Source organism: Phyllostomus discolor, chromosome X (genome assembly GCF_004126475.2).
Source record: "Phyllostomus discolor isolate MPI-MPIP mPhyDis1 chromosome X, mPhyDis1.pri.v3, whole genome shotgun sequence".
NCBI classification, from domain to species: domain Eukaryota; kingdom Metazoa; phylum Chordata; class Mammalia; order Chiroptera; family Phyllostomidae; genus Phyllostomus; species Phyllostomus discolor.
In genome coordinates this window covers 98,905,381-98,918,693 of record NC_050198.1, presented here as the reverse complement: position 1 = coordinate 98,918,693, position 13,313 = coordinate 98,905,381, and the positions used below count along the sequence as shown (strand labels likewise).

At 42.4% G+C, this 13,313-nt stretch overlaps 1 protein-coding gene across 1 annotated transcript in view; it reads left to right on the top strand.

The window, feature by feature from the left end:
- Nucleotides 1–13,313, top strand: part of MSN (moesin) — a 67,889-nt gene that overhangs the window by 31,576 nt on the left and 23,000 nt on the right. Inside the window, exon 2 of the mRNA XM_028522165.2 lies at nt 9,442–9,525. Within this exon, the coding sequence (XP_028377966.1) occupies nt 9,442–9,525 (84 nt within the window). The remainder of the gene's footprint in view (nt 1–9,441; nt 9,526–13,313) is intronic.

Genomic DNA, 13,313 nt, shown 5'->3' with positions numbered 1-13,313 from the left:
TGGGCCAAGTATCTTCATGTCTATTATTTTAACTTAAATTTCCCAATAACCCTGTTGTAAGGTTGATATTATTAGACCAATTTTATAGATTAGGAAACTGAGTTTCAGAAAGAGGAAGGTCAAAGAGGCCCCAAAGACTCTCTACTATGCCATGCTTTGCTCCTCAAAGAGCAGACATCAGTATTTCTGGGATGAGAGCTCCAATTTTGTGGGTTCCTCAGATACTGAGTTTGGCTGTTGGCTGACCTGCAAGGTTGGCAGGAATCTGACCTTAGCCTAGCTCTGGGGCTCAAAACAGAGCTTCTTGACCTGGGGTGGAAGCCTTCCCCTGCCCCAGCATACTTGACTGATCATGACTTCAGCGATGTTACCACCCAGGAGCACATCACAGGGCAGAAATCCCATGAACAGTGGATGGAACCTAAGCTGAGGCTTGAATCAACTCCAGTGTGCTTCAGAGTTGTGATGCTGGAGGTTGCTGGAATTTGTTACTGATCAGAGAGAATAGAGCCCTCTTCTGGTGCTCTAGGCAGAAGAGGCATCTTCAGGCAAGTTATAAATGTTCTGTTTCCAGTCTACAAGTACCTCCTGTGAAACTTGCAGGCAGGAAGCTGGGTCAACCAGGAAACTGATTTGAGAGACTGAGACCCAGCTGGGTGTGGCCCTGAGAGGTTTAACCCATTTTGGAGATTTACTTTAATGATGACTCTTTCCTTTAATTTCAGCAGTTTCAAATTTTTATGGGAATTGAAGAATCTGTTGTTCTTGGCTACCTGGATATAAATCTGTTCCCTAAATTCCCCTGCCTCTTTCCTTGCTGAGCTCCCCTCTCCTCCCTCCTCCATTCCTGCTGTCCCTAACCTCCAGCTTGGGTCTTAGCTATGCCTCTTACCAGGGACCTTCCCAATCAGTTGCTACCTAAGTTTTGGCAAAAGAAACTGTCCTATAAACAAAAGATCTTTGAGTTTCTTTCTATGTTGTTGTAAAAGGTTTAGTCTCCCTAGAATAGATGGTGGTGAATGTCTCAGAGCCTGAAAGTTGGGGCTGCTCTTTATTGAGAGCTAGATTTCCAAGCATTGTTAGCTTGGAGTTTTTAATGGAAGCAAGCTGAACCAGCCTTCTTCACATAGTCCTTCCAGATCAACAGTAGTTAGCCTGAAGAGTCTACTGTTTTCTAAGTTTGAGGGTGATTCTATGGCTTATTGAGTAGGACATTTGATCAAGAGCCAAGTTTTTCATTTCTGTTGTCATACTGCCTAGCAGCTGTGTGACCTTAGGCTAGTGCCTATCCTTTTCTGGACCTTAGTTTCCTCTGCAGTATATTGCAGAGTTTGAATCATGATCTATGAAGTTCCTTTCAGATTTGACAGTTTGGGATTCTGGACTCTTTATTCTCTTGGAGATTAGGGATGAGAAATTCAGAGGGGTATTATTATTGTGGAGGAGCCAGATGAGAGTCTAGGATGAGTGGATTGAAACCTTGAAAACGTATAAAGAGGAGCAATGACTTGCTAAGGAGGTGGTGGGGCAGCCCCCATGCCTAGGACAGAAAGATGAGCTAGGGTGGGAAGTAATGGAGTAGATGTTGTTTGTTCCTGCGGTATGGTTTGGCTGAGCTGATTTTGAAAGTAAGTCCTGGAGTTAGACACAAATGATGAAGAGCTAGTTTCCTTCCTGACCTTCATGTGGAGAAGAAGGTAATCTTACCTTGGCCTGAGATTGAGCAAAAGGCTTTGCAATTAAGTCTGGGTTACCAGGGAAGCTACAGCTTGCTAAAGTAATCTCACTGTTTCTGACCTTTTCAGCTTTGGCTTCTACTGTGAGCTCTTTTCCCATAGTGACAACATAGCTATGTTATCACTGCTAAGAGGGATTAGTTATGTTTGGGGTTGCTCCCTTAAATATGTGCTAACGAAAGGAGTAACAGTGTCCAACTGCCATTGTTTGACAGTTGAAATGGTTGTCGGAGAGTTTTTAGAGGGCAGAACTAAGCTAAAGCAAGTGAAAGGGGGCCCTTGTCTCCCATACCCTTTGCAGCAGTTGGAGTGGTTCAAGTTATTGTTGACCTGTTAAGGTATGAGTGTACGTTGGGTTGGGTGTGGTTCTCTTTTCTAGAAACTACCGAGAAAAGGCACAGGCCTAGGAAGGGTTAACCCCAGGCAGGTCTTGTTAGTTGTAACAGTTTGGAAATTGGTAGGAAGAGGTCAGGACAGGACTGTTATTCCAGGTACCACTTCCAAGTCAAAAGGAAGAGGCTGAGTTGCTGAGAATTGAGTGAGTCAGTGGAGGAGGAGAGGGAGGGAAAGAGAATGTCTCCTAGGGTAGAGATTCAAAGCAACCCTTGTTTTCCTCCTTATGGAAAACAGCTGCTTGAGGCAGTGCTGTCATCCCAAGAGGCAAGACAGACTAGGCCTTGCTCTACTCTCACTCCAGTCCTGGTAGCAGGAAATGGTGGGTGCTGCAGCCTAAATAATTGGGATAGGCAGTTTGGATAACACTGTGGTGACTACTCTTTGTCCAGTGAAGAGACTGAAGTTTTGGGATTGCCCTAGTAAGGCTTGTCCTACCTCTGTTCCCCCTCCCTCACTTACCTTTTCTTTCTTCATACCAGTAGCGCCACTGAAAGCCCAGAACAGGTGGGCCCTAATGGAGTTTGGGGAGGTAGCAGATGGGGGGAGGTGAGGTCATTTAGCTCAGACTCAACTGACTGACTCATAAGCTGTGCTATGGCGAGTTGGCCTTCGCAAGCAGTGCTTCCCAGATGTGCCAGGGGTCCTGTGTCAAAGTGTTTCGGCCTTGGCCAAATTAGTTGCCAAGGTGGTGTCTGAAGACAGCAGTGAAATCAGAATGGCATACAGGTGGGTGGAGTCATGAAAAGAGTTCCAAGAATGTCCAGAAAACCCATATTCACTACTTGCTGGTTGAATACATGTGGTTTCAGTGATGTTAAGTGAAACAGTGGGTGATAGGGCTTGGCACATAGGTGGTATTCAGTAAGTGCTCATTTCCATTCTTATGTCAACTGCCTGTATGTACTTCAGCTTCCCCACCCATGAAGTGGCACCCTTTGGCTTACAGGTCTGTGCTTCAGGCAAGCTACTTGTGATTATTCAGCTCTCTCTGCTTTCATCTCTTTCTCACCCAAACTCCTCTCCAGGAAAGAGCCATCCTGATGTTCAGGAGCAACACATTATTCAGAGGGAACACATTGCCCTCATCTTCTCACTGTGGCCTGGCTACTGCTCACCTGGTTGCTTCTAGCTCTAGGCAAAGAGAGAGTCCACTATTTGAAGCTGTCCAGCCCCATGGACCAAAGTACCCCAGCTGCTGAGGTCAAGGAAAAGGTAGCATCTGGCCTGGGTTTTTAAAAAGATTTTATTTATTTTTACAGAGCGGGGAAGAGAGGGAGAAAAAGAGGGAGAGAAACAGATGTGGGACAGAAACATTGGTTGCCTCTAGCACACCTCCAGCCAGGGACCTGGCCCACATCCCAGGCATGTGCCCCAAGCAAATCAAACCAGCAATGTATTGGTTTGTGGGACAGTGCTCGACCAGATCCACATCAGCCAGGACCCTTGTTATTTTTTTTTCCTTAGGCCAGCCAACTGGGGACACAGAAGAGATCCCAGTTTGTTGAGAACTTTAGATGGCAGATCACTGTGATGGACTTGTTAGTCCAGTGAAGGGCTTGGTGTGGGAAGTGTCTTTGTTCAATTGTTTAATAAATAACACTGGATTTATTGTTCTTGGGCTGGGGGTAGGAGGGCTAAGTGTGTTTGGGAGGGTGACACCCCTATGACCACACCCAGACTTTATTTTTTGTTCCTTAAACCCTTAATGTTCTCCAGAGACAGTCCACACCAACTCTGTCTGTGCCTAAATCTTCTGGGACAGGCTTAGGCAGGGATTAAGTTTTGTGATGGGAGCCATCTTGAAATGCTGCCCCACCCAGTCTAGCTCCTCTACTCTTAAGGAGCTGAGGGGCTGCTTAAAACTTCTGACTTCAGAGGCTTTATTTTCAGGCTTTTACCTCCCAAACTTGATTACCCTCTTCTGCTTAAGATTGCAGAGGCTGGGTTCAAAAGGTTAGTAGGTACTCACTAAGGCAGGAGTGTCAAACTCATTTTTACCAGGGGTCACATCAGCCTCGCAGTTGCTTTCAAGAGGCCAAATGTAATTCCAACTCCTTAACAGTTAAGGAATAGTTACATTTATACAGTCCTAAAATTATTTCAGCCCTTTGAAGGCAACTGTGAGACTGATGTGGCCCCTGGTGAAAATGAGTTTGACACCCCTGCAGTAGGGTGAGAATCTAGTGGGCCCTGTGTGGCTTGCAGCTCATCTTACACACTTGGGTCCCAGATTAGTCTAAGGGAGACCAAGAGATCTTCTTTGATCAAGATAGATTTCTGTTCCATCTGTCACCTTTAGGTTTAAGTTACGGTATTATCCTACTCCTCTCTACCACCAACACACAGAAAATGAGGAGCACGGATGCATGACCCTGACCACATGACTCACATTTTCTTCTGAGTTAAGTGGTGGCAAGAATAGAAGTCCCTTTGTGTTTGCTTTTCTTTCTACTTTTTTATTTTTTAAGATTTTATTTTTATAGAGGGGAAGGCAGAGAGAGAGAGAGGGAAACATCAATGTGAGGTTGCCTCTTGAGCACCCCCTACTGGGGACCTGGCCTGCAACCCAGGCGTGTGTCCTAGACTGGGAATTGAACCAGAAACTCTTTGGTTTGCAGGCTGGTGCTCAATCCACAGGCCCTCTTTCTATTTTTTTTTAATGTAAGATTATTTGTCTCCACAGTAAAATTCAAGAAACCTCATACTACCCTCCCTGGAGAAGCAGCCACAGTGGAATGGCAGAAACCCTAAGCAGGAATTCTGGGGAAGTAGGTTCCAGCTTGGTTTCAGCTGGACATCTTCAGAGTTAGTTCTCTGCTGAGAACTTTAGAAGAGCTCTTGTTCTGAGGGAGGACATGTGGACAACAGTAGACTCTCTGACATGTTTATTCCTAACATAGGCTGGATGCTTTTCTATTAATTGACTTATTTAAGATGCATTTCTTTTTATTATTATTTATTTATTTTTCAATTACAATTGACTTTCAGTATTATATTAATTTCAGGTTTACTGCATAGTGGTTAGACATTAATATAACTTACAGGTAAACTCCCCAGTAAGTCTAATACCCACCTGGCACCATACATACAATTATTATAATACAGTTATTACAGTATTATTGACTTTATTCCCTATGTTGTACTTTACATCCCTGTGACTGTTTTATAACTCCCAATTTGTACTTCTTAATTCCTTTTCTGTAACGAATTTGAATTCAATATTTGGGCCTGTGGGCTAAGCCCCAAAGATGCTAAATTGACATAACCTGTGATTCACATCCTTTGAAAAATCTTCCTAAATAGTGTGAATTAAAGGGAACTCCTAGGCTGTGGAATGTGGCCCTGGAATCCGGCCCTGGAATCCCATCCCTTTCCTCAGTTTCCTTCCTGGGTGCATTCTTCCAAAAAGCCCTGTTCACATTCTGCCCCACCCTGCTCAGGACCTCCAAGCTGGCTGTCCATTGCTGACAGGATTAAGGCCAAGCTTTCTAGCATAGTCTTCAAGGCCCTCTACTTACTCAGCTTCTTGCCCACTCTTCACTTTGCTGGCCTCATTCACCCTGGAGTAGGCTTGCATGCTTGCTTCTTTATTGCTGTCTCTTGTGGGCCATCGTACATCTCTCTACCTAGGACATTTGAGTGGTCTTACCCCTAGTCCCACAGACTCCTTTTTTCAAAATCCAGCTTATACTTAGAGACCAGTGCAAATACCACTGAATTGTGTTTTCTTAAGATTTTATTTATTTTTAGAGATGGGAAGGGAGGGAGAAAGAGAGAGAGAAATATCAATGTGTGGTTGCCTTTCACATGGCCCCCACTGGGGACCTGGCCTGCAACCCAGGCATGTGCTCTTACTGGGAATCAAACCAGCGACCCTTTGGTTTGCAGTCTGCACTCAATCCACTGAGCTACACCAACTAGGCTGAACTGTATTTTTGTTTCATTTTCACAGAAGGCTTTTTCTGTCCTACTATGGCACTTCTTAGGATGTCTCTCTTATTAAAAAAAAAAAAAGATTTTATTTATTCCTTTATTTTTAGAAAGAGAGGAAGGGAGGGAGAGAGAGAGGGGAAGAAATATCGACGTGTGAGGGAAGTTAGTTGCCCTTTGAGTGACCTGGCCTGCAACCCAGGCATGTGCCCCAGTTGGGAATCGAACCAGCAACCTTCCAGTGTGCAGGGCCGCACTCAGTCCACTGAGCCACACCAGCCAGGGCAGGATGTCTCCCCTTTATACAATTTTCTGTTACTCAGTAAGTGCCTTGTGGTCAGGGATTGGTCCTACAACTCTATTCTAACCATAGCTCCTTAAACACAGTGTTCCATTAATATTCGGTGAACTGAAATTTATAGGAAGCTCCCTAACCTGGAATCCTTAGACCTCCATGGGATCTGTAGATTTAATTAAAAGTCTGAAGGATACAACTGGACAGAGGAAAATTACATATTGGTTTTCACTCTTACTAAATTTAACCCCTTTTCCAATAATGAATATAGTTTAAAAAAAGGAAGTAGTAATGGCAATATCTGTGACTTTGCCACCAATGGAAGTCAAAGGTACTTTTATATCACAATTTAGTTAGTATAGATATCTCAGAATATTATTTATGCTCAACACAATGTTGAAATTAAGATGGTAATAACTAATAAGACCCAGTGTTAGGTAATTATTTAAAATGATAATAAAGGTGTACATATTAAATTCTGATAACTACTTCAATATAATTGGGTTCTTTTTATCTACTTTATTTCATGCATCTTTAAATATTCTGAGGAGGGATCCATAGATTTCACCAGACTTTCCAGAAGGGTCCATGGCACAAGATGTAAAGTGTTACCACTTTTGAAATCTGTGTGCTATGCTATATCTGTCTCTTATATCCCCTTGTTTAGTACTATTTATTTAGTCAACATCTTGTGTGTATCTACTGAGTCTTGTGTATTGGAGTGGTAACTCTAAGTAGGACAGTAGTAACCTTGAGGTAAGAATGAAGTCCAAGGTACTAAAAGACCCACTGTCCCTTTTCCACTTTTTCCTATTCCCTCAGTCACTGGTGTTTTGAAGTCTCTCCTGACCCAGCTCAAGGGTGGGTGATTTGAGGCTAGATGTTGTGGCCAAATTCTAGCCCACTGGGCCTCATTCTCCCTACTTGATGAGGCCCTATTCTATGGAGGTCATTGGATTGGCAGAAAGCCAGTCCATGGTGAGGGTGAAGAAGTAGATATCTGTTTAAATCCAGTAACACCAAGTCTAGGTAGCTAACCTTGTCCATTGCCTCCCACTGGTGTACTTGCCTTACTTGTTCCTGCCTTCAGGGCCTTTCCTGTCCCATTGTCAATCCTGAAATAGATTTCCTCCCTGGCTCCCTGGCGAGATTTATTTACAAAGTTGTTCCCCAGGCCTGGTCCTCATCGGAATTGTTTCGCTAGCAAAATGGCTGTCTGGCCTCCTCTTCCCCGCTAACTGACCCCTGTGCTCAGGAAAGGCCCAGAGGTGTCAAAGACTGATAAGGCTTAATGTTTTACCCATTCCATGGGGATTTTCATATTTGACAATTCTATTCTTAGTCTCCTCACCAATAGTATAAGTAGTATGTGAACATCCTAGAAAAATGTAAAATATAGTCATAAGATCAGCACCCCAAAACTAAGCCTAACACACTTGGATATGATTCTAATCTTCTCCCTATGCATAGTTTTTACAAAATTGAGCTCATATCATCTCGTTGCTTACTCTTCCTCACTTAATATTACTGAGGTATTTTTCCTGGGCATGAAATACTGTTCATAAATATTTTGTACGATCATTTAACAAGTCATCTTGTGTCTGTACCATATAGATTATTTAAGTAAAATTTCCAACAATTTAAAAACTTTGATTTCTTTTTTTAAAAATATTTTATTTATTTTTACCAAGAAGGTAAGGGAGGGAGAAAGAGAGGAGGAAAAACATCTATATGAGAGAGAAACATTGATTGGTTGCCTCTTGTATGTGCCCCAGCTGGGGACCTAGGCAGCAACCCAGCCATGTGCCCTGACTGGGAATTGAATCAGCAAACTTTTGTTTTGCAGAATGACATTGAACCCATTGAGCCATACAGCTCAGGACTGATTTCTTTTAATGGAAGACATTTTACACTTTGATGTAAGAGATGTTCACCATATTGGTTTAAATTAGAGGTTTGGACTTAGATGTAAATTCACATCATGTGTTCTCCCCTTAGTAGAGATGTGACTTTAGACAGATATCTACTTCATCACCCTCACTGTAGAGATGATACCCTCTACTTCACAGGGTGAGTATTGATATTAAATTGGGTGGTACATACTGACTAGTAAGATTCCATACATGAAAGCTACTGCTTATTGCTGCTATTACTACTGTTACCACCTGGGAACTACCAAGTTTGCAGCCAAAGGAAGAAATCTGTACTGAAGAAATTTCAGCTATAATTGACTTGGGCTAGGGGATCTATTCATAAAGATAGAGGATACTTTTGTTAGTGCCTATGAAATCCTGTGTGTGGCTACCTCCTTTTTTAAAGATCTAGGGCTCTCTTTGTTCCTTTTTCCTCTGCTGACTTGGTGTTGGTAGCACTTCAATGATACCCAACCTACTTCTGCTGAAGCTTCTTTCCTCGCTAGTGCCTAAGGAGGCCAATGAGGCATGATACAAGAAACATTAATAATGCAAGTTAGTATACAGAACCGTAGACATCAGTACCAAAATGGTCCTTAGTTATCACCTAGTGTAATTGACCCCAGCACCCCCATTCCTTCTCTGAAACAGATGAGGGGAACTAAGGTTCAGGGAAGGAATAAGACTCATCCAAGGTTGTAGATAGTTCCAGTTATAGTACTAGGCTTGGAACCCAGTGTTCTTTATCCTGTCCTTAAGTTGGCTCTCCAAAGACCAGTGCTGCAGATAATCCAGGCTGTAAATCAGAGGTGGAGACAGAACACTGTGGGCTTAGGGCTGGCTGGAGTAGGTGGGGAAGGCTTCCTGGAAGAAGTATAGTCAGCACTTTCTTCCTCTTGATAGTAAGCTGATTTCCATTCATTTTGTTTGCCCCTTGCTAAGCATTGCTCTGTTTCTGTGTTTTTTTATCTTCAGTAGTAAGCTAGTTGGAAACCGAGTCTGGGTTATTGTTTGTTCACTCCAATATCTCCTTTCCGTGCCACCAATATCTAAGTTGCTCAGGTTCTTAACATCCTAGTTCTATCTTCTGTGGTTGGGCAGAGACACTTGTCGCAGACTCTGCTGAGCACAGAGCCAGACCACTAACTTGCTTCCTTTGATCTCATCCTAGATCAATGTGCGTGTGACCACCATGGATGCAGAGCTGGAGTTTGCCATCCAGCCCAACACCACCGGCAAGCAGTTGTTTGACCAGGTAAGGGACAAACTCATTGCCCCTTAGCCTCTTCCACTTTTCCCAATGCCCACTTCTTGGGAAATTCTTTTCCTACTTGCTTCTCTAAGATAGGTCTTAATGACAAAGGAGGCAAAGTTTAACTTTGGCATCCTGTACCTTGGATGGCTCTGATTAATCCTGTCCTTGGTCATGAACATGGCAGAAAAGAGAAGCAAGTTGGGTATGATTCCATGCCAGATGCTCCAAACAAGGAAAGGGTTGGGGGGCTGGGTGAAAAAGGCAAAGGGATGAAGAAGTAGAAATTGACCCTGGCTAGTGTGGCTCAGTGGATTGAGTACTGGCCCGCAGACCAAAGGCTTGCTGGTTTGATTCCCAGTCAGGGCATATGACTGGGTTGCAGGCCAGGTCCCCGGTAGGGGATGCATGAGGGGCAGCCACACATTGTTGTTTCTCTCCCTCTCTTCCTCCCTTCCCCTCTCTCTAAAAGTAACAAAATCTTAAAAAAGAAGTAGAAATTAGTAGTCACAAAATAGTCATGGGGATATAAAGTACAGCATAGGGAATATAGTCAGTAGTACTGTAATAACTATGTGTGGTACCAGGTGGGTACTGGAAATATCAGGGGAGCATTTTGTAAAGTATATGATTATATAACAACTATGTTGTATACCTGGAACTAATACAGAATAATATTTAATGTAAACTGTAATTTAAAAGTAAAATAAAAAAATAGAAATGTTAGCTTACTGAGCCTTCCTCTGAACTCTGAAAGATGTAAGCGATCTCTTCTCCATTTTAATGATAAGGCTCAGAAATTGAAGAACTTAATTCATCTAGCTGGTATTTGGCTGGGATTTAAACTCCACATTCTTGTCACTGTACCACATGGCCTTTGTCACATGTATGTTATTGTTTTCTAGTACACAGAAACTGACTTAATGTCCCTGAGGTTGTATACTTTATGTACATCTCCCTCAAAGGAATATTAGGATTTAGGATACCCCTGAGGATGATTAATGCAATAGGAGGGTGTTTAATCTCCTTTAGTCATGCCATGAAGATGATATTGATGTGGTCATTCCTATCTCCAACCCAAACGGTATCCCTTTGCTGCAAGTCATTATTATCAGAAGAGATGTGCTATGGAATAGCCAGGTGGAGGCCACAGAATCTTTCAGCATTCAAAATCTCTCCAGGGGCAAAGGGGATATGCTTTCTGTGACCAGAATTTCAGAAGTGAAAATGTAGCTGGGATTCCTCCCGATGGGTTATTCTGACATTGTCCAGGATGTTAGGACCACATATTACCTTGATGAATTTTCCAGGCACTCTTGCTTTCCTTTTTTCTTTGCCCTCAGAGTGCCTCTATAGTTTGAGAGCTTCCCTAAAATTGGGAAGGGTAAGGAAGAAAGACAAAAGAGGTTATATTCAAATGAAATAATTCTATTCCTACAAATACTCCTGACTGGTGAGGGGGAAGATAATTATGGAGAGGATGGAGATGGTAAGGGGCTATTTTATTTCTTTTTTAAGATTTTATTTATTTATCTATTTTCTTAGAGAGAAAGGACAGAAGGGAGATATAGAGGGGGAGAAACATCAGTGTGTGAGAGATACATCATCAACCAGTTGCCTCTCACACCAGTGCCCCCAACCCAGGCACATGACCTAACTGGGAATCTAACTGGCAACCTTTCACTTCATAGGCCAACATTCAGTCCACTGAGCCACACCAGCCAGGGTAGGGCTGTTTTCTATTCAGGTCTCCCTGTAAAAGGAAGAAAGGGATGATTAGATATCTGAGGAAATCTTGGTAGGGCATACCCCTCTGGGTCCCTGATATCACATGGTAGACTGAGAAAACTGTTTATGCCTAATACAGATGAGAGTTAACATTTGTCCAAGACTTACTATATGCTAGGTACTGTGACAGGCATTTTGTGTACCCTATCATTTGACTGTCACAAAGTCCTTTGAGTGTGGAAATTAGTGTTGGCCCCATTTTACAGAGGAGGATACACAATCTTCATTTTCCTAGCTAGGCCTTATGAAAATTGTTGAACCTCTCCTGTTTGGCATTTTCATTAAAAAAAAAAAAAGTTGGTCTAATGCCTATCTCAAAGGCTTTTTGTGAGGTTATGAATGAGTATATTATTTATCACTTGTCACCCCCCTAAAAAACTTGTTATAGTGGTTTATAAGGATACATAAAATTCAAAAAGATAAATTAGAAATAGGTGAGAAAGACAATGAGAAAATACAAATAAGGAAGCAAGTGTTATGTGAAGCATCCAGCGTGTAGTAGAAATGTAATTAATGATAGCACCCAAATGCCATGATACTTCTTGTCTTGTTAAACAGATAGAGTGGAGAGATAGGCTTGAAGATCCTCAGAGTATCCAACTTTGAATTTAGCTGGAACTTGCTTTTTTCTGGAGTTTTTGTTTGTAATAGTGAAGGGTAATCATTAATATTTAATTTGTGAAAGTACAAACTAGTTAGAGGAACATTTAAACACACATTTACTACAATTAAAGTACTATGCTAACATTCACATAGCTCACAAGTAATTACAGTGCTAGCCTAGAATGAGTGCATTTTGATTATATTAAGGCTTTGCATTCTCCCTTTGTATGCAGGTTGTATTTTATTATTATTTTTTAAAATTTTTATTTATTTGTTTTTTAAAAGATTTTATTTATTTTTAGAGAGAGGGGAAGGGAGGGAGAAAGAAAGGGACAGAACCATTAATGTGCAAGAGAACCATCAATAGGTTGCCCTCTCGCACGTCCCCAGCCAGGGACCTGGCCTACAACCCAGGCATGTGCACTGACAGGGAATCTAGCTGTGACCTTTCAGTTGATGAGATTACACTCAACCCATTGAGCCACACAAGTCAGGGCTTGTATGCAGGTTTTAATTGGAGAGCTTTTAAAGGAACAGACTGGTAAACTTGAAAGGGCACTGGATAGAAAGTTAGAAATCTTGGGCCCTAGGGCTGGCTGTATTGCTAACTGTCCTGGTACTTTATACAAGCCTTTTTCTTTTTGGGGCCTCAGTTTACCCATCTGTACAATGTCTAATTGATCTCTCAAGTCTGGTTATCTTTCTGCCTATTGAATTTATTGGGGTGACACTGGTTAACAAAATTATACAGGTTTCAGGTGCATAATTCTACAACGCATCATCTGTACACTGTATTATGTGTTCACCACCCCAAGTCAAGTCTCTATCTATTGCCATTTATGGCTATCTTTCAAAAATGTATCTCCAGCATTTGTTTCTGCATTCTACATCCCTTTCCCATTTCTAAATCCACTGTTTTGAGTTCATATGACTCCCTTCTATAAAAAAGAAAGAAATGCCTCACTTGAGTATGATTAGCAGTTGGCATATGTGTGAGGGAGGGGAAGAGTACCTGGCATGCAGGACATCTCCTACTGGACAGGCTTCTTAATGTCTCTGGGACTAAAGGGAGAGTGTCTGTATATTCCAAAGGCTATTTGGCCCTTTGCTTCATAAAGCAATGTCACTCTGGGCAGCAGCTATAGAGGGGAGTATCAGCCATTGTGGGTTTTATGGTGCAGCTGGGAACCAGAGGCTTCTTCAAACTCTACCCAGACTCCTTCCCAGAGCCCTGATTTACACCCTACTCTTCTCAAGACAAATGACGCCATGTCCTGTACTCAACACTGGGGGCTTTGTTCATTTGCATTGGAGGGGGATAGCTATGGAGAGTGAGGAAGGCATAATTTAAAGCCCGGGGCAGAAAAATCCTTGAACAAAGAAGTTTATTAATTTCGAAA